This window comes from Sturnus vulgaris, chromosome 7 (assembly GCF_052056855.1).
Source record: "Sturnus vulgaris isolate bStuVul1 chromosome 7, bStuVul1.hap1, whole genome shotgun sequence".
NCBI classification, from domain to species: Eukaryota; Metazoa; Chordata; class Aves; order Passeriformes; family Sturnidae; genus Sturnus; species Sturnus vulgaris.
This window is the reverse complement of record NC_142249.1, coordinates 29,768,528-29,794,338: the sequence shown is the minus strand read 5'-3', so window position 1 is coordinate 29,794,338 and position 25,811 is coordinate 29,768,528. Positions and strand designations below refer to the sequence as shown.

Here is a 25,811-nt window from a genome sequence, read left to right as displayed (position 1 = left end):
ACTGGCAGTAATAACTTGCTAGACAAAAGAAAGGCAGGAGCCACTGTTGTGGCAGAAAATATTAACTCTTATTAACACATTTCAAGATGAAATGGCTTTATTTGCTAGCATATGAGGAAGAGAAAAAAAATTATCATATGGATAATTCTACCACTTAAAATTAACCCACTGTGAACTCTTACAGGATCCTAGAGACAGGGAAATACATCAGAAGCCACATTGCAGAAACTGAGTTAGGATACCTTAACCATACTGTTTTTCTGAAGCAAAAAGATAAATGCAATAGAGTCCTTCACTACCAATACTCATTGTCCTGGACTGCACGTGCTGAGCTCAGTTAACATGATTTTGAGAAAGATAAAACTGTATGCAATAGGCTGTTTTCTCATTTCTGTTGCTATGCATGGTTTTGAATGCCATCCATCTGTCAGTGTAATGGTCTTTTTCTCCTCAGAGTTAAATGTCTCTGTTCTGCAAAGGGTGTAAGACCACTTTCACTACTGGGAACTACAGACCAGCAGCAGCTAATCCCACTGGCCATGAAGTTTGCTTCAGATGCTGAACACCAACGATTTTCTCTGAGGAGCACATTCTCTACAATTACGTGCCAAGCATAAAATTCAATCACAATAATTTCGGAAAGAAGCCATCAGGTTGTAAGTGCTTTGGGGTAGAGCACTGGGTCCCAAATTGTTAGCTTCTTTCAAAGGTTTAAGTTTGTGGAAATTTTTTTGCCTTTGTACAAAGCCGCAACAACTAAGAGATCACCTTCAAACCATTATGGACACAGACCTTAACAGAAATAAAGGAATATAAGTCACTGCCTCCATTTTCGTATGCTGACCTTGAACAAGTCAGATATTTAGCTCAAGTGTCTGTGCCTCCCCTCTGCCATTCTAAGCATGAAATAATTCTGAAGCGGCCTTGAAACATGAAAACGATCAGGTTATACATCTAACAAATAAGATTGATGTATGAAGCAGGAAAACGCAAATCTCATTCTACCTGGGGATGTTGGGCTAAGTGATTTCAAATCAAGTTATAGGGATGCAGGACAAACAAAAAAACATTCCTTGCCTAAAGGCTCACTTAACTTGCAGCTACCCTTGGTGGCAGGATTAAATACTTGACTACAAGAAGTATCTATATAAAACTTCATAACCCACAAGTGAAAGAACTGTGGTTGCTTCTGACAATGCTCTGCTTCTCATTTCAAAACCTGTTAAAGTTTTAGAAACACACAATAAAACACCAACAAACCTGGGCTTAGAAGAACCAACCCTCTACTCAAACTGGTATATACAAACACACTCATAACCTCCTAAAGACTTAGAGTTGCAAGTCTGAGTCACAACTGATTTGAATAAATCATAGGTATACCCCTCTTGCAAGCAGACATTTAACAAGGTGACTTTTGCTGACAAGAAAGCTGATGGCATTTGCAAAGGAAAACCTCCTCTCTGTATAGCATACAAAGGGCCAAATACACACTCTAGTTTTGTTCCTTCCTCTCTGTATCATCACCACCAAGAGTTTCTACATGACACACCAAGCTCTGGGGTCTGACTGGACCAGCCTGTCTAGTGACAACAGGAGCTATGACAGGAACATGTGAAAACAAGAAAGGAAGTGACAACAGCATGGTCAGATGATAAGAGTGCTGGAGGTGGAATTAAACTCGGGGACATGGAAAATCACACACAACAGAACTTCTGCACAAAACTGAATTCACAAAAGGCAGCTTTCTTATAGCATTTTTGTCAATATTGGGATTTAACTTTTACATTGTTGCTTAAAAAAAACATAACTACTCACTGCCACTTGTGCTGAATCCATGAATCTTAATCCAAAGTAGTCGCTTTCTATAAGGTCCAGATGATACATGATTTGTTCAAACAGGAGCTGGCCTTTGGCTTTTTTCTGAAAAGATAACAGGATTTAGTACACAGCAGGTAGATTTATTGTAGCATCTACCTTTTTCTCTGCACATGTTATATTCTAATTCAAAAGTTTAGTTTCTGAAAATATAATGTGTACATCTTTTTTCCCCCTCATATTTTTGATGGCTTTTTTTCACAAAGGCAAATGTACACTCCACAAGAAACACATATAATATCCATAAAGAACTTTCATAATCTCTTTTTTTGGAAAATATCAACACAGACTTGCCCAACAGTGTTAAAATGTCATTTTATCATTTTTGCTTTTAGGCTTTCCTTACTCACTGACATTCAATAGAACTAGAAACACAGCCAGTACAATTGTAATAACCAATGTACTGGAAAACTTTAGAAGCCAAGTACAGCAAATTGCTTATGAATTTACTACTGTTTGGTATCTAGGCGTTTCACCAGTTCAGAAGCAGGTAGCAAAGCCCATTGAATTAGGAGATAGCATTCCATTAGCAAGTGCTTTTAACAACTACTAGGAAACAGTCTGGGCCAAGCAACTTGAATAAATAGCACTTAGATATCACATTTACAAAACTAGGTTCCTAAAACTAACTTCTAGGTGCAAAAAGCCAGCTCATATGCTCATACATAATTTATAAAAAAAACATCTCTGGCCCCAAGGAAACATCGCTTTTACAGTGATGGTCTAAAAAATTAAACAGTTTTCATGCTATGAGCTCCTTTATAACAACAAATAGAAATAATAGCTTAAGAGTTATTATACCTAAGATGTACCTTACATGTAATAAAATACATTAATAAATTGTTAGATCAGAGTAAAGGTCAGTGTTAAAAAAAATTAAATGCAAAGAAATGCAGACATTATTTATGCTTACTCTGCCAGCAGCTTAAGGATTTCTCTATTTCTATAAAGCCACCATCTTGCAATGTTTTACCTCAATATTTATACATTCACAAAATGAAAAATGGGATAACTTTCTAAGCATATATTTAGTAAGCTAGTAATTAGCAGATTTAGTACACCTCTCAAAATTCTGAGCCAGCCAAGTTTTTTTTTTCAGAAATAATCTCTAAGTAATACCTAAGTAAGTAAAGTTGCGTGCCATAATTCTTGCCACCTTCCTCTACCCTGATCTTCAAATATTTTATATTCAACTTTGCAATCACCATCACTGGTTTACTTGATATATCAGTTAAATCCAACACAACACATCGCAGCTGAAAGCAAAATCTCAAAAAAGTTTGTAAACAGAGCCTGCCTAAGCAAATTCTCACACAGTTATTTCTTTCTAGGTATGGGGGAGAATAGCAGGAATGGAAGGCATTTGGGCCAGCCGGCAACTTCACAAACATACAGCATCTACAAAACTTTGTATAATGCAAATACTAAATGTCTACTTCATTAAATTCATTCAGACAAAATGCTCTCTCTTGGTATCAGGAAGAAATTATTTCTCAGGCGGTAACAGATTTATTAAACACCAGCTCAAACAGAAACCTTAAGCCAAACCATCTATATATAGAAAACCACGCTCCTCTTTCATTAATAGAATCTGTAACCTCAGTCTCGAAAGACCAAGGCATTTTACTGTTCATATTTTTTCTCAACACAAAATATATTCTATTGAAACATTAATATAATAATACAAGTGAAATCAGCACCTGCAAAATTAGAAAAACACTATGTTGCATGAAGTTTTTGGTAGCTTGTCTAAAACTAGTGGAAAAATCTCCCTTTATTGAGCAGAATATTTGAGATCCTTCTCAATTCCTCTGCAGGTCATCTCTAAAAAGTGCAATTAACCAGTTATCTTAGCCAAATTCCCTGCGGGTGACAGAAACACTTTGACTCCATCCTGGAATACTACACATACTACCTCAGACTACCCAGGAGCAAAACTTCAATTTCTGCAGTGTCAAATTACTTTCAAAGTGTGTTCACCATTTCGGAAATCTCAGCAGAGGACTTGAAGATTAACTGGACCCAGAATGACTAATGTGGGATAAAGTCCCTAAAGAAGCAGTGGAGCAGCTGTGGAAAGATCTGCAGTACTTCTGGTTGTTTTCTGGTGTTTAAATCACCAGGGATGTCAACATGGAATTAATTATGCACTACTTTGCATATGACTTAAATCATCAGCAGCTGTACTTGGTGCAGAAGTGTCACACATGGTTTACTTACTAAAGTCCTTCCTCCTTAAACAAACGGCAACCAAAAGTACCAATGCTTTGTAACCAGTCAACTTCTATGAATAAAAATTAATTTCCTTGAATTCAATAAAATTCAGATCTCAAGAGTTTTCAAAGAGCAAAGATACAATTTCATTACATTTTTTTTGTGAAAACTGCCTTAATTTTCTAATAGCAACATTGGTGCTAATAACATCAAGTTTGTGGGTTCAATCCCTGTGTGGGCCATTAAGAGTTAGACTCCATGATCTTTGTGGGTTACTTCCAACTCAGAATATTCTGTGATTCTGTGAAAGTGACATTTTTATCCTGCTGTTGTCTCAACATTGTTTTCTCCCCTCTCCTTTATTTCTCTTACAGCACAGCCCAGGTTACACTCAAAGGACAAATATTTTCAAACTGTTTAATGGTTACTGATGAACTATTAACAACCCCACTCACAAGCAGTCCAGTCAGTGGCTGGTCCTCCCTTCAGGGCACAAATTAAACTTCTCATGGGTTTGCAGTTCAGTAAAACCTGCCTACTTGATTTACAGAGTTTGCTACTCTCTCTAGGAATCAACAGCAAACATCTCACAGCAGGAGAACCAACAACAGGAAAACGTAAATAAAATATACCATATGTACAGGGCAGGACTTCTGGTTTTGCCACACTGGATAAAAGCATCTTCTGATCACTTCGGTATGAATCATATGGGCTCCGGCCGCCTCCCCCCTTCCCCCAATGAAAGGGATGCTCCCAACTAATGACATCTCCTGCTGCTCTTAATAACTGCAATTGCTGGCTGAGTGGGTGTTACAAAGGCTGGGCTTAGCCCCGGTAGCTCAGCAACAAGGCTGGGTGTTCACCTCGGCGTGCTGGTTTGTCCCTTCACTGCCGGGGTAAGGTGATCCCCACACATTCTCCTCGGCTCAGGCATCTCAGTCACTGCCTAAAACCTGAAAGGCAGCATTTATACCCTCCTCTGATGGTCTCAGAGTATCGGCTATTTCATGGACACGCATCCACGAGGATAAGCCAGCCAGGTGCTCCAAACCTGCCTGATGTCAAAGCCACTTTCAGTCCAAGAGCAGGCAGCATAGACCAGCACTGGAGAAGCAACACAAACTCACAGTAACTAGAGAAGAGCTTGTGCTGGATGAGCACCAGCTGAATGGCTCAGTTAAAGTTTTTAATTGCAGCAAAGTGTTTATTTTTTTCCCTAAAACTTGAAAAAAAAAAAACCCAAACCAAGATACCCACCTAATAAATTTACTAATTAAAATGTTTATCAGAAAATAATCTTTCCTGTTTATTTCTTTCTTTGTGAAGAAATGGAGAGCCCTATACAAGATGACCTTTGGAAAAAAAGTAGGTGAATAAGCATTACCTTCACAGGACCTACTATTCCTTGCATCTTTTCAGCTATACTTTTTGTTCAGACTTCTTCAAATGATCAGGTCAATATTTTTATTAACAGTACCTAACAGTAACTATTGTGCTCAACAGATACCACGTGGCAAAAACGTCCCTTCCTGGCTTTTGTCAACTCATCAGGAGAGTTACCACTCATATGCATACGAGCCGCCTTAAAAATGTACTATTTACACACACACACACACACAAAGGCAGAAGGTATGGATCCCTATTCAGAATTTACAGCTACCCAGTTGCTAGGATGTCACCTATGAATGTTTGCAGACCACAGCAGCACAGAAGCAGTGGATGAGCCTGTCCATTTTTTTAATGAACTAAATCCTCTTCCCAGAAACCACAGGTTTCGAATAACTAAGCCATAAGAAAGCTCCAACAGTGAGCTTTAAAGGAAGATTTCATCTCAATATCACGCAAACAGTGCCTATAGTTAACACCATTAAGGTTTGCTGGAGAACTGGAGGGTTAAAACCCCTTATCTTTACAAAGGCAGTGTTAGAAGTACACATTATTTGTACCATCCTGATCTTCTTATGGTTTTAAGTACTGACCTACAAATGGAGCTGCTCCTCAAACTCCAAGCATCAGTCCTACAAATAATCTTCCAAACTCTCCAGTCAAGTTTTTCATTAATCTAAAGATACCACCGGCAGCAAAACACTAGTTCTGCTTCTCTCTCTGGTTTACCCTCAGTTTTTGACGACACTGCCATACACACCTTTGAATATAAAACTCTGCAGGCTGGAAGGCTGGGGAGAATTTCTACCTCCAGAGACACAGCTTATCAATACTTCTATTTACTCAGTGTCTCACAAATATAGGAAGGCAAGCATTTGAGATTAAATATTTTGTTCTTTTATTCTCTGGAGAAATAAGGCATTTCCCAAAAATCCTCATAACAAAGAAATGACTTCAATATCCATCCTTATCGTACATTCATTAGAGTGCTAGGTAGAAGGATTTTAATGTACTGTGCTCAGGCTTATTTACCCTATTATAAGACAAAGACTCAAAATACCTGTCAGTTTATTTTGTAGCAGTCTCTGTTTCAACTTCCTGAAAGTTTTTATCTTCTAACTATCAATTAGATTTAACCAATTCTTTAATTCTTTCAGATACACAATATACCCAAATCACTTGTTCAGCATTAAGGTTTACAGATTAAATGCCTCCTCCATGATACAGTCAAACATTCCAGTTTTATTTGGTGTTCCACCTGCAGGTTTCTCATGAGCACTCTGATTAAGGACAGCAGACAGTCCCAAGCCTTTGAGCTCTTTGCAGGGACAGTTCAGTAGGAAAGCAGGACTTCAGATAAAATTTGCTAAGAGTTAAGAATGCGAAACTTTCAGGCAACTAAACCAGCCTACAGCACCAGCCCCACAAACATTGTGGCAGCACAGATTGCTGCCAGCTGCTCCCTTCCAACAGTGCCAGGGCACGGAGCATTGCATCAAGACTGAAAGCTCAGCTGCCACGGCCCTGCAGCGGCTGGGCTGTGAGCAGGACTCGGTGCAGGCAGCCTGTGCTGCTCACACGGGCACAGCGACTCGGCATCCCCTGGCTGACGCTGGATCTCACCAGGAATTTCAGCCTGGCACCCCAGGAATCACTGGCTCACCCTGCCCTACAGCCGGGCCCCCCACACACACAGACAGCACCTCTGCTTTGGAACACACGGCTCACCACTGATTCTGCCCAGTTTCAGCCCCTTGAAAGTCTTTAGAACTTAGAAGTTTAAGCAAACACTCAAAAGCATGTCAATACTTTCAGACAGAAGATCACATGGGAAATAAAGTTTTAATTCAAAAGTTTATTGCCTTAACACACACAAAAATGGGCATGCTCAAATGTTCGTGTTATTACTACTTTTGTCAGCTGAGCTTTATTTTGAAATTTTAGCCTTCAGCCTTGAACACTCAGAGTACTCATTTTATTTGATAACTGGTTTTCCAACATTTTTAGCAGTATTAGATTTTCTTGTTAATCAGCATCCATGCCAGGAACAGCATTATGTATTTCATATTTACATCCACAAATATTCAGCAAGTGGCCATAAATATTCTACAAGTTTTTAATAAACCAGAGTGGATTACTGAGTAAAATCAACTATCACAATGCATCTCTGATCTTGTAGTTGGATCAACACAAATCATCTCTCTCCAAACAAAAAGTCATTGGCACTCCTTAATGATTTTTGCATTACAGATAGATTTCTTAAGTTTATTTAAAATAATCACTACAGATACAGCCCTTTTCTATCTTCTTTTATACTCCCAAAGTCTAAACAGCTTAGTTCAATCCCACTATTACACACAGCCCTTGGACTGGTTTATACAAGACCTTGTTTCAGTGATAGTTCATTAGAATAAGGACAAAACCATCTCATTTTGCAACCTCCATATCAAATTTCATGCATGTGTAAATAAAGAATATTCCAAGATAAAAAACTACTCAGAGAGCATCCATTCTCATTATTTCCGTCTTTCATCTTATACCACCAGGAAGCTTTTAGGTAAAACTTTACACTTACAGAAACTGGAATACAATTAACACTCCATTATCCATGAGAAGATTATGTAAATTGTGGGTTAGGCAGGGTCAGGTTTTTTTACTGAAACACTTCTGGCTTCCACAAAGTACAGTTTTGCTTCCATAAGACCCTGTACTTACTATCTGTCTCTCTTGTACGGCTGACCTTGTTACCCCATAAAAAGCAACCCAAAAATTTTTAAAAATAGGCATATTCCGAGTGCATGTATTTACATTATTTATGTCATTTCTCTCCCCATCTACGTTATCTTTCCCCTCTCTCAATTACTACTATGGATAGCACAGAATTGGCTAAACAAATACTAAATTTTAAAATATTTTGATTTTAAAATCCTCTGGAGCTCTCTATTACTTAAAACAGCACTTTATTTCAAATTCTTGACAAACATTTTTGTTCCTAATTATTTCATAAATTGTTGGTGACCCCAGATAAAAACTTTCTACTTTCAAGTTTCCCCTCACCAACTTGTCTTTCCTCATAAACCATGAGCACCATGAGAGCCAATATTCCAGCTGTTGAGGGCTTCCCTTGACAGACCAGACTGGTATGACTGAGCTGATGGAATCTTCAGGTAATAAAACAGGGCTATTCATGGTTTTTGAGCTTTGGGAATTCCAGAGGTGCAGTGGGGGAAGATGCAGTTTAGTTTTGCATGGGAACAGGATGAAAAGTAAGATAAGGGATGTCAGAGAAACGGAGTTCTTGTCTCTCACCATGCATACTACTCAGCAAACATTCCACCCACAGATCTTAAACAACTGGAAGAAAAAGCATAACCTGACTTTTGCCCAAGCTGAACTCAAGTTAACAGAAAAGCAGAATATATAATGAACAACATCACCAGCAGCATTTACAGACAACATCTATTCTATAAAAACTTTAAAAAGATAAATGAAGTAGCAAGCTTCTTAGTGTTTCACTAAGCATATGTCTGTAAAAATGGCTGAATGCATTTGGAGAAACATAAAACTTCAAAAGATAGGAAAGAGAGATGAGGAAAACCACCAGATCAAAACACAACTTTAAAGCTGAGATGAAGCTGTGGGGAAAAACCTGACGCCTTTCAATCTGCCCCAAAGCCCAAAAGAACACTGATAACTCACATTAAGTTCATGCCTCCCATTTTGAACATACTAAGGTATCAGTAAATAGTATACATGACACTGACATTCTTCAGTCATTGACATAGCTACACAAGCAGTAGATTCTTGCAAAGAATCCAGTCTGAGCACTGTATATGACTGCAGCTTTGGTGAAAAGTTCAAGTCAGGCATTTTTCTAATTAAAAACAACAGAAGACATAGAAAAGCAGAAAGATTAAGTGGCTTGACAGACACCAAAGATAAGATCAGTGGACAAAAAGCAGAGTTACTGCTCAAATCCTGCTTCTGAGTCTAATAAGTTAAATCTCAACTGTACCGTTTACAACCTATTCCTTCTGTCTTACTGTCAACAATTGTACAATATCAGTCTTTGCTACTTAATGAATCTCAAATGTGTTTGGCTTACATGGGCACGTCCCTTGTGGTTGCTTCTTGTTGCTGTTTCTGTCTTTCCTTTTCTTCTTTTTAGTTAAGGAAAAATTCAGCAATCTCAGGTTCAATTATATCAATGATTTTAAATCCAGAATACCCTTCTCAGTAAAAAATTCTCTGTAAGGCTACAGCTCAACAGAATCTTGAGCAAACTTAAGCCTGGTATCACCTCTAAGTGCTTCTTCACCACATTTGGGGAGGCACATGGGGAACCAGATTGGAGAATCGCTCCAGCTGGAAACTACATAATGAAATTATACTGATTATTTTCAGCCACAGCATTTTCTTGACTTAGCTTACTGCCTGGCTGCTAAAAAACTGTTTCTTCTGCCAAGGGGTATGAGAAAACAAGGACAAACGCAATAACGAAAGCAACATCTTCCTGTGGCAGCAACAACTTATGCCACTGTGAAGTATTTGTGTAGCCATGGATTAAAAAAGGTATGGCATTCATTCCTGCCAAGACAACCCTTTCTCTGGCTGTGAACTAACCTATTTGCTATATGAGTCCTTCTTAAGAAAAGCTTTGTTATTTATCTTTTTAATAAAACAATTTCACAGTGGTTAGGCAGATAATGTGACTGTACACAAATGAACTGGCAGACCAGGGCGCACCTCTTTGAGAGAAAGAGTTCATTTTTAAGAAAATTTACTGCCAATAAAGTAACAGTACCAGTCTTGGAAAAGATCTTAGCTCAAAGAGCACAAAGATTCTCAAAGAAAAGTTTTGTAAAAGAAAAAAAAAAATACACAGGTATTTTTAATTTCAACTTTACATTTTAGAAACTGATGTTGTTTTGCCAGGATTTTGTACCCCCCCATTTAATCTCTTGTCTCCCCTACCCTTTTTTCTTTCCTTTTTAAGAGTCAACCCCAAAATGATGCAAGTGAAGAAGCAAGAATAAACACTCTAGGAAGTCTGAAATCAAAACATTTAATTTACTTTTAATTTATTATACTTTAATCATTGAAGGAACTCGCACATGTCAGCCACTGATGATGCACTGTAATTACCACATCTGGCTATGTCAGTTTAGCATATTTGGTTACTGCTACTCATAAATTAGATGCCCACAGTCAAGAATCCATATTGATTTTTAAAGAAAAGTGAAAAGAGTGAAAAGAGTTTCTTGTAGAAGCAAATAGTTACTACTGCACCCTGGCCTGAGATTTATAGGCCAGGTGGCAGGTTGTGACACCTCTTCAGGTTCAATTTATGCTCCTCAAAGCCTTAGAAATGTTGTTAGAGCCGCCAGGAATTTGCCTACAGAGCCGACTCCAGCTCCAAAGATTACTGCTCTGGTTAAGAAGAGACATCAATTTAAACTTGAGTACTTTTTAAGTGTTAACTCTTGCTATAAAGTGTTTGTGGGCATTCCTGGCATCAAATCAAACATCCTAGGCACTAAGCAGCACTGGATATATTAATTACATTGCTTCAGAGATTTACAAATTAATTTTACCACCCTCTATAAACGCCTATCTGTACAGTCATTTAGCAATTAAAGACGCCAAAGGGTTTCTCTAACCCTAGATTACGTGGGGTTTGGGACAGCACAAGAGTTATTTCTGCTCACTACATCAACAACACTGCTCAGTCAAGCTGACTTCCCTGTGCTCCATGATTAAAAGAGAAAGGGAAGAAAGAGTTCTGTGGAGCAGTCAGTCTAGAGATGGTTTTTCTTTCTAGCCAGCAGTTCTAACACCAGCACAACTGTGATTACATCCAAAATCCTCTGGTACTAGTTAGGTGGCACAGACCCACACCTTCCTAACTTCCTAATACTCAGCTCTGTGAGCTTAAAACAAGTCACTAACAACTATAACACATGATAATGGAAAAACAGAGCACATAACTTCTGGTGCTACTGCTCATTCTGTTGGCCAAAACCAGGTATATAATTAGGCAAGCAGAACAGGCACGTGCATATTAAGGAAGCTTTAGAAATGTAAAACAGTGGCTAACACCTCACTCCGAATAAAGCACCACTCTATGAGACAATCCCTACTACATATTCTGCCCTGAGGAGGAGAAGGAAGTAGATTTTTGCTCTTTCTCTCCCCTCTTAACTTAGCCTGAAAAACTGCATCCATCTCTGACACAAAAACAGATCAAACCCAACCTACACAGAAATTCCTGCAAGTACTTCCGCTCATCCCTCCTCTTCAACAAGTTGAACCAAGAGATTCACCTTCTTTGTCAAGATAGATAGCTCACCAAAGCGAAAAGCCATTTCACCCAACAGGTGACCCGCTCTAAGTTAAGCCTTAGCACAACAATTACATTAAAACATTAGAAAGTGTTCAGTGCGTAAGGCATGATGACATCCAGCAAAACACACCCGAATTTCAGTGAACACCGAAGTCAACTATTCTTTCAGAATCTTCTCGTGAGCAGTAATATAGTGGACGTCAAGTCACAAGATTGACTGCCAACAGCAAAGAGCAATCCACATCAGAGTAACACAAGCCAAACATATTTCAAAAACAGACTAGGGTCACTCATACCGGTAAGTCCACGCTGACATCCGTGCCGTCCAGCAGCGCCACTCGGCAGGTAATGATGGATTTGGCGTCCCCAGCTGCAGGGATGTGGGTTGCAGCCCTTTGGGCCTCTCTCAGCCTTTCCTTCTCCGCATGCTTTCGCATGGACCGGCGTCCCAGCGTGCGGCGGAAAAAGCTCAGCATCTTTGCTACAAAATCCAAGAGAGAAAATGAACAGGGTTAAGTTTTTTACAGAAGAAAAACTCCAAAACCAAATCAAACAAATAAAAAACCCTTAACTTAAACTCAACCAGAAAAAAAGAAAAAGGATAAAAAACCCTCTTAAGTTCTTAGAAAATCCCAGACTTTGATAAAGAAACGTCAAAGAGTCAAACAGATTTTCACTTTAAACACCCACAGTCCTCGGCTGTGAACGTGTTTGAAAAAAATCCAGCTCAGAACTTTGACGACGGCTGGGTGACTTTTTGGGACTATATGAAAATACGCTTAAGGAAAACAAACAGCGATCGTGCAGATCACCTGCTGCTCCCTGCAATCTTTCATTAAAATACAAACACCACGGCGCGCTTCTTCAAGACGCTGACCTTCCACAGCTGGGAAGCAACTAAGCACTGCATACCACCGGCTCCTTTCCTGGCTCACACACTCCACCTCTCCCATCGAAAACAAGCGATAAGCGCCCCTTCCCGCCCCAGAGCCGCGCTCACATCTTTCCGCGCAGGAATGGCTCTGGCAGGACCAGCGGGCGCCCCTCGGGCACGGCGCTTCCCGGCACACACCCGGAGCTGTGCGGGAAGTCAGCCCCGGCCCGAGGGTCGACCCCAGAGGAGCCCGAGCCCCGGCCCCGCCCGGCGCCTTCCCCGCCCGCTCCGACCCCCGCCCGCGGTGCCCCTGCCCTTACATAACGCCCCGGGCCCGCGGCCGCGCTCCGGCCCCGCCCGGGGGCCGCGGCGGCCTCACCTGCCGGGCTCACCTGCGGGGCGGCGGGAGCGTCCCCGCAGCGGCTCCTCCAGGCCCCGGGGGCGGGCAGGGGGCGGTGAGGGAGCCTCGGGAAGGGCCGGGCCGCCGGACATGGCGGAGCGACGTGGGAGGCCCTTAAACGGGCAGCGACGCGCCGGCCGGTTCCTCCCCCCGCACTTACTCACCTGGCGGCTCCCCCGGCCGCCCTCTCCTGCTCGGTGGCGGCGCGGCGATGGAGGCGGAGGGCGGCGGGAAGGGAGGGCGACGGTCGGACGGGAGAATGAACGCTCTGCTTCCCTCCGCGCAGGGAGCCCATCGCCCCTTTAACGGGGCGTGGCCCGGTGGAGAAGGGGCGCCCCCTCCCTCCCGTGCCAGGTGGTTTCGCCCGGCGGAGGGGCCGCTGCGGGGGGCAGGGGGGCGCGGCGCGGACCACGTGCCGCCCGTGGGGGGGCGGCAGAGCCGGCCGGAGGGGCCGCGGCGGGGAGGGAAGGCTGTGGTGCGTGCCCGGGGATGTGGCACCCCTGGGGACTGAGCCTTCGGGACGCGTTTCCGATTATTTCCCAAAAGTTGTGGAGTTTTTGCTACTGTGGCGTGGAGGTTTCGCCTCAGTGCTTTGGTAAGGACTGTGACCAGCTCTCGGCTGCCCAGCGGTAACTGGAACCTTTGGGCAAACGCGCGCTTAAACTACAGAATTTGTAAGAAAATCGTATTTTTAATCAGAATGGATAGCGGTAGCAGTGTATTAAAGCAGAGCTGTCTACAAACGAACACTGTTAGTATTTACACACTGAAATAAGGCTGTGACAACAAACTGCAGTTTGCATTTTAAAGTTCTTCAAACACAGACACAGAGCCCGTGCCGGTGCTCCGCCCCTACATCTCTTTTTTTTTTGACGTGCTAATCCTGCCCCGAAGGACAAGCCCCGCTCCTCGGTGGCAGTTACAGAGGGTTGCACTTTACTGTGGTTTTTTAATTACATAAATATTTGTGTCCAAGACAGTATTTGACGAAAACCTCAGGAAAGGCAATATAAACTCTCCGTGCATAATGTCAGCTAAAAGTGACAAAGCTCGGAGTAAAGGAGCTCCAGACACCCTCAAAATCCCAGGATAACTGGGAATCCAGCCGCCATAATAGTCTGGGAAAAGAAATACTTGGGCTAAAGATAACACAGCATTTTTTATACTCAGCTCTGAAGGGCGGGCTGAGACACCCGGTCAGTCCCTGCCAGGCAGAGGAATTGGCATAATAAACCCCACATTAATACCTCAGCTCCAGTGCCTGAATACACGTTGAGTTCCCCTGATGTCATTTACGGAGATAGGGGGAAAAATTAAAAAAGCTACCAGGTAAGTGTCCATCATTTGCTGACGAAGCAACAGGCTGATTTTACTAAATGTCTGTTGACAACAGATCATTCTCCTGCCGCTGGGAGGAGCAGGGCGAGCTTCGAGGAAAGGTGAGATTCACGTTCATGTGCCTGTTTATTTATTCAGAAAGGTGAATCACAAAACAGGGAGGATTTAGATATCTACTTTTTATCGCAGGAGCAGGGACTATGCCTGCTCTCAGTAGCCTGTCATTAAATACCTGTGGGAGCTTGCAATAAAGTTCCCAAAGAAACCATACAAAATCTTACTATATTTAACGTGGAAAAATAATCTGTCTTGAGGGTTTGCAGATACCTGATGAATTCTCAGTGCAGATTAACGAACCAATATCAAAGATGTTTAGTTTGCAGTGGAGATCTGTCAGGTAAATGTCAGTCTCGTGGCTATGAAGTCTACACCAGCTCACATTCTCCTTTACGACAAAGAATTATGGAGAATTCCCTGATTCTCGGACGTTGTCCCTACATTTTCTAACCACCTTCAACTATTCCTCAAATTGAGCTTCTTTTCAGCCAGTCATTCACAAGCTCCCATGTTTTTGGGAAATTATTTCCTTCCTGTAGCTTCAGTGATACAAAAACTTAGTTGCTCATTTTTGCAATTTCTACTTCACACCACCCTCTTGCTACTCTTCCTGTAATTACAGTCTACTCCTTCCTCGCTATTTTCTACTCAGATACAGTCCAAGTATGTACAGCACACATTCAACTGTGTTATTTGTCACTTGTCTTATATCCAGTCTTCCTATTCCAGTTTAAACAAATCTCCTATTGGAATGACTCTTCTTACATCTGTTTTTCTCCTGAAGTGCTTTCCCGCTAGCTTATATTTTTGCTATAATCTTGTACTTCATATCCAAACACTCTGTCCTCACTTTAAAGTCCTGTATTTATCAGTGGAATTAAGAACATACTCATCCCTCCTGAGATTTTTGTCTTGCCTCCTAAGTCCTTTCATTGTCTTTACCCGGTTCTGTTTTGAACATCCCCTCACTTTTTGGCAGCAAATATTTAATCACAAGCTTTCATCTGGAATTTTTGTTCTTCACATCAGTGTTAATCATACTCTCAGCTTTTTGATCAGATTATCATCTCTACTGAACACCATCTCCAATTCACTCACTGTATAAAATGTAATTTAAAAGTTATTATTCCATTAGGGCAAACCTTGCAGTATGTACATATTTTCAGGCAAAATCTCGGGCTGATGCTTTAACCAAGCAACATAATTCCTGATAATTTGCATCCTTTTCTAATGCACAATCCATAGGGGTGTATTTATGTCATACAAGAAGGAAAATACAAGGTGAACATTATCTGGCATTGGACATATATAAATGTCGCACAGCAAAACCATGTGTACAGTAGCAAGAAAATCGCAAAAAAGAAAATTAAAACTTTAAATTACTAAAGCACATCTTTATTTTGCAATTAAACAATTAAGATCCACAAGTAAACTATATATATATTTTCAAGTCTGTACCTAGACAACTATTTGTCAACTGAAATTAAATATATCCACAAAATATGCATAACAGCATTTTTTCACATAATAGAATGAAATTTTACTTAAGACTAAAACAAGACTTGTTAAATGTTAATTAGCATATTTATCCTGGGAACTGCTGGTTTTCGGTAGAAGTTAGTGTATAATTTTAATGGCAAGAAATTTCATTTTATCAAAATGAGGACAAATACATAAGGCCCTTTAAAGCATACAGTAGCTGCAGTGACAAAAGCTGAATTTATTTTCACATTGTCCAGTGTTGACCAATTTCAAGTTTCCATCGTTTTCCACCAACCGCCTTGGCTGCTTAGCCAAGATGGACCATTTAGGTTGTTGGTTTGTTTTTTCCCTCCCCCTCATGTGCTTTTAAACAAATTTATAGGCAGAAGTCTACTTATGGGAAGAGCTTTTGCATCTCCCCAATATTAATAAAAGATACACAAGAGTTAGTCTAAACAACGAAAGAGCTGTTCAACTCTGAGATGATTTACTCCACACTTGCAGTCCATCATTCAGCAGTATGAAACTGAGATGAAATTTGACAACTGAAAGCCACAGCTGAAAATGCAAATTAATAACCAGAAGTAACTGGCAAAAATATTGCCACCATCTGATTGTTAATAATGACCTAAATAATACTCTTCCCTTTGTATTTACACATAGTATAGCACCTGTTACAGAAAAAAATCCCAAACCTGACACAAACAGCCCTGCCAGATTGACTGGTTAAAATGGGATCACTGGTAAATGAAGCAAACCAAACGGAAAACAAATCTGGATACACTGGATAAGATAAAACCTTCACTCTCTTACCTTAATTTTCCTGTAAATTATTATGAGTTGTTACTGTGGTGCCCCAATGTACTGAGATAATTGCACTGGATCATTTATAGTCTAGTCCTTGTGGATATATTCTAGTTAAAGAAAAAACAGCTTAACGTAAACTGCTTAACCCTTTCACTCATGTCTCAGGCCCCTGGCCTCGGTGCAAAAGGGTAACAACTTCCTTAAACTTTGTTGTGCATTATCTTTAGTTATCAAAATTCAAATAAGTTAAGTAAAAAAAAAAGAAAAGAATACTGATCTCCAGGTAATTGATCTAATGTTAAAATAATGCTTAGCAGAAACATTTACAGTAAACATAGCTAATTTGGAGCTAGCTGAGAGAGATGACAGAGATAAATTTACAAGTACCCTGTAGTTTCTATTTTGCACCGGTTTTTTTTCTTTTTTCGTTTTTTTTTTCCCAAATGCAGGCTTCATAATCATACTAAGACAGGAAAATTGAGATGATAGAATTATGTTATCAATATCTATTTTATGAAAATCCCTCAGAAACACCTGAACAATCAACAAGAAAGCATTTGTACCAGGGTGTAATCCGAATCATCTCTGTACAGGAACCCATTAAGTATCTCTCTCCAAACTCAATTTATTTTGTCTAATAGTTCAGTCAGTAGTAAGCATGAGATAAAGTGCTACTATTCAAACATCAAAACACTTTGAAAAAAATTATCTTTTAAAATGTGTAAGCTTGCTAAATATGAAATAGGACAACCAACAAGCTGCCAGCCAGTCCGTGAACCACCGTTCTTGCTACAGCAGACTAGAATTAGATATTTTAGTGGCTTTTTAAAATGAGGCAAAATCAAAATGTCTGAATTTAAAAAATTGAATATTTCAGGATTTTTTTAAAAGCAAGTAGTTTATCTCTCCTTTTTACAGTTGAGATCTCGATGAGCAAAACATACCAAAGCCAATAGCCAGAACTTACAGCTTATGCACCAGATCAAAACTTGTAGTGGGAGAAGCCCTATGAAAAGATAGACACCTGTGAGAGTAACAAGCACAGATGTAAAATCCAATGATAAGGAACTGGCCTTCTTTGCAGACTTCTAAACAAACAAGTGACTGAGTGCAGTGGGATAACAGAGACTGGACAGAACAGTTACACTGAAACAAACCAACCACTTCCTCCTTCTAACAGCTTCCCAATCACCTCTAATTATAAATCCCTGCATATTCATGCAAGATCCACAGTTAATGAGTATGTTTTTACCAGATCTTATTACTAGATCCTACTAGAAGTAGCAATGGGGAAGAACTTTTTCAGTCTCAAGACAAAAGATGGGTACTAAAATTGGCAAATACACCCAACCCAGCCAACTGAAGACCTGAGATGTGAGCTACAAAAAGACCGCAACTGATTCTAGAGGACATCATTCCTCTACTTGGCAGAAGTCCAAATATGCAAAATTTTCATGTGGAACATAACCAAATCACTCCTTTTATCATCAGGGCCGAGGGGCTGATTGCCTGCATAGTGGCTCTACAGTCAAAACTACAGCATATGTACTGGACAACCTTCTTTTGCTTGGAAATTGGTGGATCTGTAGAGCTTTTCATGCTCATGCTAATTCCCTGAGCCATCAAACATCGCCCACACACCTGCACACACACTGCATAAGCATAAAAATATCACATAATTCAGCTCCACAGCATACCTGGAGCTCCAACATCTCTATGCCAGACCTTCCCTTCTTCCCGTTTCCCTGGGCAGTGCAACTGCAGCACATCTGCTGCATTTTGGCCCTTCCACAGGTACCATGAAGCTTTTTGGAAGGTCACTATGGAAAGTTGCCAGCCACACAAGTTCCACAATAAACTCCTCATGTTCCTTAATGTCCCAACTGCTTTCTCACCTCTTCTTTACTAGATGGTGTGCCAGACTGTAATCAGATATTGTAGAAGAAGTGTTACTGCTTTATCTATACGGCATATAAGCTTTTGAGATTTAACACAGAAACGTGGAAGAAATGTCAGCTAGCATTAAATCTAGTGAGAAAAAACCCCAGATATTCTCTTTCATAACTGAGAGAGACTAGATTAAAATAAAATGGATAAAAGCAGTATTTTAATACTTAAGACCTACAAGTGATTGAAAATACCAAACGCTTCCAAACCCAGGATAAATTAATTTTCAGCTCTAAGTTATCTGGGATATCTAATGCAGTATTTCTCAAAGTGGACTGGCTGACAATCTGTAGGTGGTTTATCAAACAATACCTGTATCTTATTTCATATTTACCAAAAATAAAAAATGCTCCCAGGAAACACTCAAAGCCCCCACTAGAGCCCCATATCTTTCTACTAAAAAAACCCTTCCAAATCCATTTTAAACAAGAGATGGTAGTGGTAGTTTTCAATCCGAACCTAAAAGTAAAAACAAAAATCTTAACATTTAACATTGGCACAAAATTGTCATAATATTGCTCTTATTTACAATGAAAACTACTTTTTTTTTTTAAACTGGATTTGTATCATGGAAGTGTTAGAAACATACTCTTTCCCACACCCACCCAACATTTTTCCTAATCAAATGGTATGAAAATAATTATTCATAAAATCCAACAGTCATAACACCAATCACATACAGGTCTATAAGTCATTATGTCCGAAAGATACATTCATGTTTTGTACAGCATGAAACATACAAAAACTTCTTTAAAAAACTCTTAAGGATGATACAGATCTTCATAACCCAAAGTAAAATATTAAGCAGTTTTGCTTGTTTTGGCCATATAAAAATATTTTAAAGGCCATTTATACCACAACAGGTAGAAAAATTTAAATTACTGATTTATGGTGCAGAAAGGCTTCAGTGCTATTCTCTGTCCCAAGCAGTTTTTGGTTACCTTTATCCTGGCTTTGGAGAAGCCAAAAGCCACTGACTGAGTTGCTGATGGCCTATTAATTAAGAATAGGTACTTTGTTCCAATTTTTTCCCCAGTGCAGCTAGTTAATAAACTACAAATCAGTGCAGAGGAAAATTTTGAAGAGACCTATTATTCTTGCCTGTGTTTGTAATCAAAATAGTAATGACAGACAATAAATACATATGCCACACTTAATTGTGGTATAAATGGGACTTTTGAACTCGAACTGCTATGGCAATTTTACGTAAGAATATTTAAATATGTGACATACCAATGCTATATAATGCTGCTATAACCTCAATTTCGGATTTCCCTCAGAATAACAGGGCAAATGCTATTTTTGTTTACAATTTAACTAAGAAGAAAATTTCTTTCAGTATAATGGATGAATTATTTTACTTTTTGGTCATTAAGTGCTGAGTTCAATATAACTTTCTAACTAGCCAGAAACTCAGCTAATAACCTAATCATACAGAAGTTTAAAATTCTTTTTAAAAATTCTTTATTTGTTGCAAATGGCTGAAAATATAACTGAGATTAAAGCTACCATATTAGTCTTTTTCAGTTCAGTTCAGATCCAGAGATTCTTGTAAAATTTATTTTTCACTGAGGGATAACATTGACTTAAGCATCAAATCTAGAAATATAAGTAACAGAGCCACAGCTCTACTAATATTATTTTGTTTTCTAAAAATATTAAAACTCTATCTTCCATTTGGCATTGTGGTTCTTGTTCATTACTAAGTCATAAGCCAGGATTTCACATTGCCTGAATCCCTTTTCATTTAATAGTTCATAGCTGATCTGTTTCAAATGTCCATAAACACAGTATATTATACAATATAATTCTTCAATAGTTAAAAATTATTTAGCGTAGAACTTTCCATTTTAATTCTATGCTATATATATAGCTTACAACAAAATTTAATGGATAGACATTTTCAAGAAACCAATACAATAAATTAAAACTTTTAAATAGAGGGCACAACGTTATGCTGTCACAGGGCAGTCAAATAAGTGACTGTTTTTTTTCTTACAGTATATTACACTGGGTACCTTGCTTCTGACTTGGTTTCTCTATACTAGAAAAGTATTAGAAAATGGGGACACTTGTGCATCTTTAGAATGAGCTCAGATACTGTATCAGACAGACATTTCTTACATATCTTCTACCTACTTAAATAAGAAGCAACCCATACCAACTGGAATAATTTTGCACAAGCATAACAGAAGGTGACTGGGGTAATTATGAAATTTAAATTAAGTTCTGGGATAACTTCATAGTGTTCTCCTCCCTCCTCCCCTCCAAACAAAAGAAAATAAAAGGCAGACCTGTACGAACATGGCTTGAAATCAACTATGAGGACTTAACAAGTTAGTTAGAAGGTAATGGAATTAAATCACATCTGATTGTAAGTTCAACTTAATTATCAGTGCTATTAAAGAGTTATGTCTAATTGAGTAAAACAGCTATTCTCAATAAAAGGATAAAACAAGGTATCAGCTTCTAATGACCTACCAGCATTTTGTAGTAAGATGCTAGTAAGTTACTAGTTGGAAGGAATGAAGGAATGTGTCAGATTTGTCATATAATTACAACACAGCAGCATACAATGCTCATTCATTAAGTTGGCAGAGGTGCTTTTGCTACAGAGTAGCACACAGGAACTTGTATAAGGAAAGAGGGAATGGTATTTCCATGACCCCTTGTGGTAACACATTCCAAGCACCAAGGGCCATTTTAAAAATCTGAACCCATTAAGATAAATATGACAGGACAATACCACCCCCATGGAATCATGAGTGCCTTTCACTGGATGTACGCTGTAAGTCTCAAGGCACTTAAGGGGTTAAGACATAATGCATGCACTAGTTCCCATCACATAATCTGAAGTCACACGAACCAGAATACACCAGTGTATGACACACAAGCTGTGCCAAAGAAATGCTGTTTATTTATATGTTGTTTTTTTAAAAATTTTTATTATTTTGTACAAGATGCTGGTAAGTGGGCATTATGCAGCTACTGTTGGGTTAACAGACGCCAGCTCTCCTCTAACAACCAGCTGGTCTCTAGTAAGGGTGTAGGACAAAGTGTGCTGCATCAGTAGGCAGTGTGTATCTATCTAGTATTGGCAATATTGCTAATGTTGTAAAAAACAAAACTGTGAGAGTCTGTACATAGTAAATAAACCTAGCACTGGAAAAAGACCATGGCTTAGTGTATTTTAAAATTTGTTTTCCATTTTAAGAGAAATGGGTGTAAAACAGAGTGAAATAATTCCAAGCCTTGTTTGTAGCAATTCAACCAGAAGCGCAGTATATGGCACTACAATGAAATATCGTAGATTACCCTGAACACAATTAGTTCTTTCAGTTTATGGTTTGTTTGGAGCAAATCACGAAAATAAAGTCTTCAAACAGATGAAGGTTAGAAGAGTTTCAGAGACTGATTTTGTTTCAACGTAAAGTGCAACAGTGCTGAAGTTTTCAAAGTCCTTTGTCAATTCTTTGCTGTACTTCACTATCATTTCCTGCAAGCAGTATTATGGCACAAAGAATGTTGCCAGTTCATTATAGAGGACAGGATTCCTCAATTGATATCATAGGTTTTTTGCTCTTTACTTATGCAGTGATGCTTGTAAAGGTTTAATAAATCCTTCTTCATACACCTTCAAAATAGCTTCACATACAAATCGGTACTGACTCTGAAAAGGAAAGTAGATTCAGTAAATTGAAAAGAAATGCAATTGAAAAATGTCATTTGGAAACAGAAAAGACCTCTGAGATTTCCCCACCCCATTCTATTGATGGGCCAAGAACTGTGCTTCAAAGTTAGTTTAGGAAACACAATACAAAAGGAACTTTAGATGAGAGCATTTTGTTTCTCAATGGAAGAATAGGATGAGTGGCACTTTGAAATATATACCAAAAGTCATACCCAAAACCTCAGTATTATTATTACATCATCACCTATTTAGTAATTTCCTGCTCTTTATTTTCTTGCTGAAATTTCACTGACCTGAGGTTTCCACACCTTTGGATTTAGAAGCCAGAGTTTCAAAGCACTTTTTCATACTTACATTAACTCAGGCATGCTACTGGCACCTCCCTGACAGAATCTGATTTAAAGGAAAACTGTTTCATGTTTTAAGGACCCAGACCTCCTGTTTTTTAACATTATATAACATCTAACTCTTCAATGCATCCAAGTCTACCATCTGCATACACAGAGGTGACTAACAGTTTATTTTATACAAATAATAATTAAAAAACCCGACAGTAATTAAACTAGAACATAATGAAAACAAACCGAAATAAAGGCAAAGTGCCACAACTCACATTGCATCCTGCACAATGTCTCTATGGTTAGAAATCCAGCACGCTGTCCCACACTGTCGGTGCTGTGGAACAGCCCTCTCTGTGCAGCAGTTAGTGCTGTCAGATCCTAGAAGGGCACACTAACATATCTAGCACTACAACCACTATTGGCTGTCCTGTCGCGTGCATATGGAATAGCTCATTTCTCTCCAGCTGTGTAAAATCTGCGTTTGTCCCCAGCGCTCCCGGGGCCGCCGGAGCTGGCCGTGCACAGCGCCCCCCTGCGGACAGCGAGCGAACCCAGCTCCAGGTGCCAAGGGAGGCACGGGAACGGCTCATGTTCATGGAACCTTGCAAAACCCAATTCCTTCCGCAGACCTTCTCCCTCCGATGCACTAAACACCTGCTTTTCACTGAACCTGGACATTTTTTGTTTTCTAAGAAACACTGCAACTCTACGTTTACTAATAACACTTTCTTCCCCTCTACACATGGTAGAGACAGCTATCCATCCTGGAGAACTGTCACAAACAGCAAGGGCCATCCTTTGCTATTTTTCATGTATCATCACCTTTCCTGTCCTTCCTATACTACCCGAATACAACAATCTTTTAGCGAAACATGAGTACTGGAACATGAATTCAGCAGCACTGAATGACTGATGACCCAGAAATGGAGACGCATACATACTTTTTGTCAGCCTTAATACTCTGAAGAACAAAAAAGTTTTCTTCAAATTGTATTAGAGGAACAGCAGCAGAGACATGAAAATTACTACAGTGAGTAACTACCTTCAAGTAATTGTGATTTGATACTGGATATAGTGCCTTTTCTCCTCTAAGATGCTTTCTCTCTAAATGCTGCATACTATGAATAAAACTACATCAATTACTCATGATTACTCTTCCAAAAAAAAAACAAAAAACCAAAAACCTGGAGCTATCCAAAGTTTGGAACAACTGAAAATCCAAGCATTTTTTTTTCTTTCTGAAAGAAAACACAACTCAGCTTTTTCAGGTACTTCCTAAAACATAAACACAAACTATTCTTAGAGATAAGCAATACCTGATTGATACAATAACAAATTTCTAAATCTGTTCTAAAACTCTAAGAAATCTGAAATATAATACATGAATTATCTCACACAACCCAAACATTAGAGGTGCATGAAAAATTCTGGTATCTTAAGGTATATCAAATGCCATGAAAGCCCCAAAAGAATCCTTTAGTAAGTTATTTTCTTAGACAAAAGTGTACTTGATTGCTTTGATGCATCTTGCATGAGATTTAATTACACTGATTTTTACAAATATTATTTCTCTGATAATTTCCCTTTAAGTCATTGCAGGGCATAGTTAAGGCTTCTTTCCATTACAACTAAGGCAACATAAAATCACTGAATTTCATCACTGAAGTTTTTTCTTGCATATCTTGGTTCTGTGTTTGTCTTTTATACTACTCCCATTCTTAACACCTGGAATTAGGTTCCTGCTTTCTTCTCTGAGCAATATTTACACTGCTGAAAATTGACCCTTTTTGTCATTATTTGCTAGGTGTCCCTGAAACAGCTGCTGCTTTTTTCCAAGTTTGCTCTGTAGAAATTTAAAGAATTGCTCCTTTCCAATAGCCTTGGGAATTTATTTTTGCCTGGAGCCAAGGCTACAGCTACACTGGGTAAAGGTGATATCCACAATATGATCGACAACAAGTACATTAAAAATCCATCCAATATGACTGGATCATAGGAAATTATTATTCTGCAACACAGAACAGCAGAGATGATACTCACAGGTGTTTGGATCATCATGGCTCTTTGATCTCTCATGGTTCTTACAATATCTAGAGGATACACAGGCTGATTGCACTCAATGAGACACATTGCTGTCTCCATCGTGATCAGAACCCCTGTCCGTCCAATCCCAGCACTGGAACAGCAACAACAAAGCAAAGTGGAAAATGAAATCACGTGTGTGGAGTACAGTTCATACCTAACAACCTTCCTTCTCCTGGATTCTCAAGGTTGATCATTATGATTGCCATACTGCTGGGACAGGGATTGGACTGGCTGCGACTGTGTCTGGAAGCAGCCTCTGTCCCACCTGAACAGAGCAAAACCCACCAGTACAGAACTGTCGTTCCTCGGAAGATGAACTGCCTCACCCAGTCATTCCCCTGAGCAGAACTTACAGAGAAGTCGGTTAAGATCCCATTAGAAACCACATTAACATCTAGAGGATAACAAAACACGAGCATATGCTGGACACATTGTGTCAGTTTGACCACGGCTGAAACAATGATTTCTGGAATGTTGGGCCAATAAAATCATATTCATGTCCCTTAAGTGATACATGCCTTCCTACTTCTAAATAAGGAAAAGCACAACTACTAGAAACTTCTGTAGGGTGACAATTTTCTTGTTATTAAAAAGTACAATATAGATCTAGATTGAATAAATTGAAAAGGAATACATACATAATAGCAATCCTCTTCAAGACAAGGAAGTACCATAACATACATATCTCAGAATGGCAAAATTATCAAGAGAGCTTACAGACAAAATTTTATTTCCTTAAAAATAAAACAAATCTAAGTATTCATTCTACCTTGTTTTATATACACATATGCTTTCCCAGAGGTAGCAATCCTCAAAGACTGAATATTTACCCTTGAATTCAATGAACAGTTTCAAATTTTTCAGTTAATGTTGCACTTTTGAAATAGAAAAGAAATGTTTCCCCATATTGGAATATAGGGTGAAATATGTATTTTTGGAATGCCAGCATAATCCCAACTTATACAATAATT

At 39.3% G+C, this 25,811-nt stretch overlaps 2 protein-coding genes across 7 annotated transcripts in view; both read right to left on the bottom strand.

The window, feature by feature from the left end:
• The window catches only part of EPB41L5 (erythrocyte membrane protein band 4.1 like 5), a 53,394-nt gene extending 40,243 nt beyond the window's left edge, over positions 1 to 13,151 (bottom strand). The window contains exons 1-3 of one of the 2 annotated variants that reach the window (XM_014871727.2): positions 13,085 to 13,151; positions 12,115 to 12,299; positions 1,816 to 1,920 (exon numbers count right to left, since the gene is read on the bottom strand). In XM_014871727.2, the coding sequence (XP_014727213.2) occupies positions 1,816 to 1,920; positions 12,115 to 12,294 (285 nt within the window). In that variant the 5' untranslated portion in view covers positions 12,295 to 12,299; positions 13,085 to 13,151. Of the gene's footprint in view, positions 1 to 1,815; positions 1,921 to 12,114; positions 12,300 to 13,084 lie in introns of those variants that run through there. The other variant, XM_088168255.1, reaches the window with a different exon arrangement.
• A 2,709-nt stretch (positions 13,152 to 15,860) lies between these two features.
• Positions 15,861 to 25,811, bottom strand: part of PTPN4 (protein tyrosine phosphatase non-receptor type 4) — a 110,039-nt gene continuing 100,088 nt past the window's right edge. For all 5 annotated transcript variants that reach the window (XM_088168251.1, XM_088168252.1, XM_088168254.1 and 2 more), the window contains 2 exons: positions 24,796 to 24,931; positions 15,861 to 22,393 (listed from right to left, as the gene is read on the bottom strand). In XM_088168251.1, the coding sequence (XP_088024377.1) occupies positions 22,307 to 22,393; positions 24,796 to 24,931 (223 nt within the window). In that variant the 3' untranslated portion in view covers positions 15,861 to 22,306. The remainder of the gene's footprint in view (positions 22,394 to 24,795; positions 24,932 to 25,811) is intronic.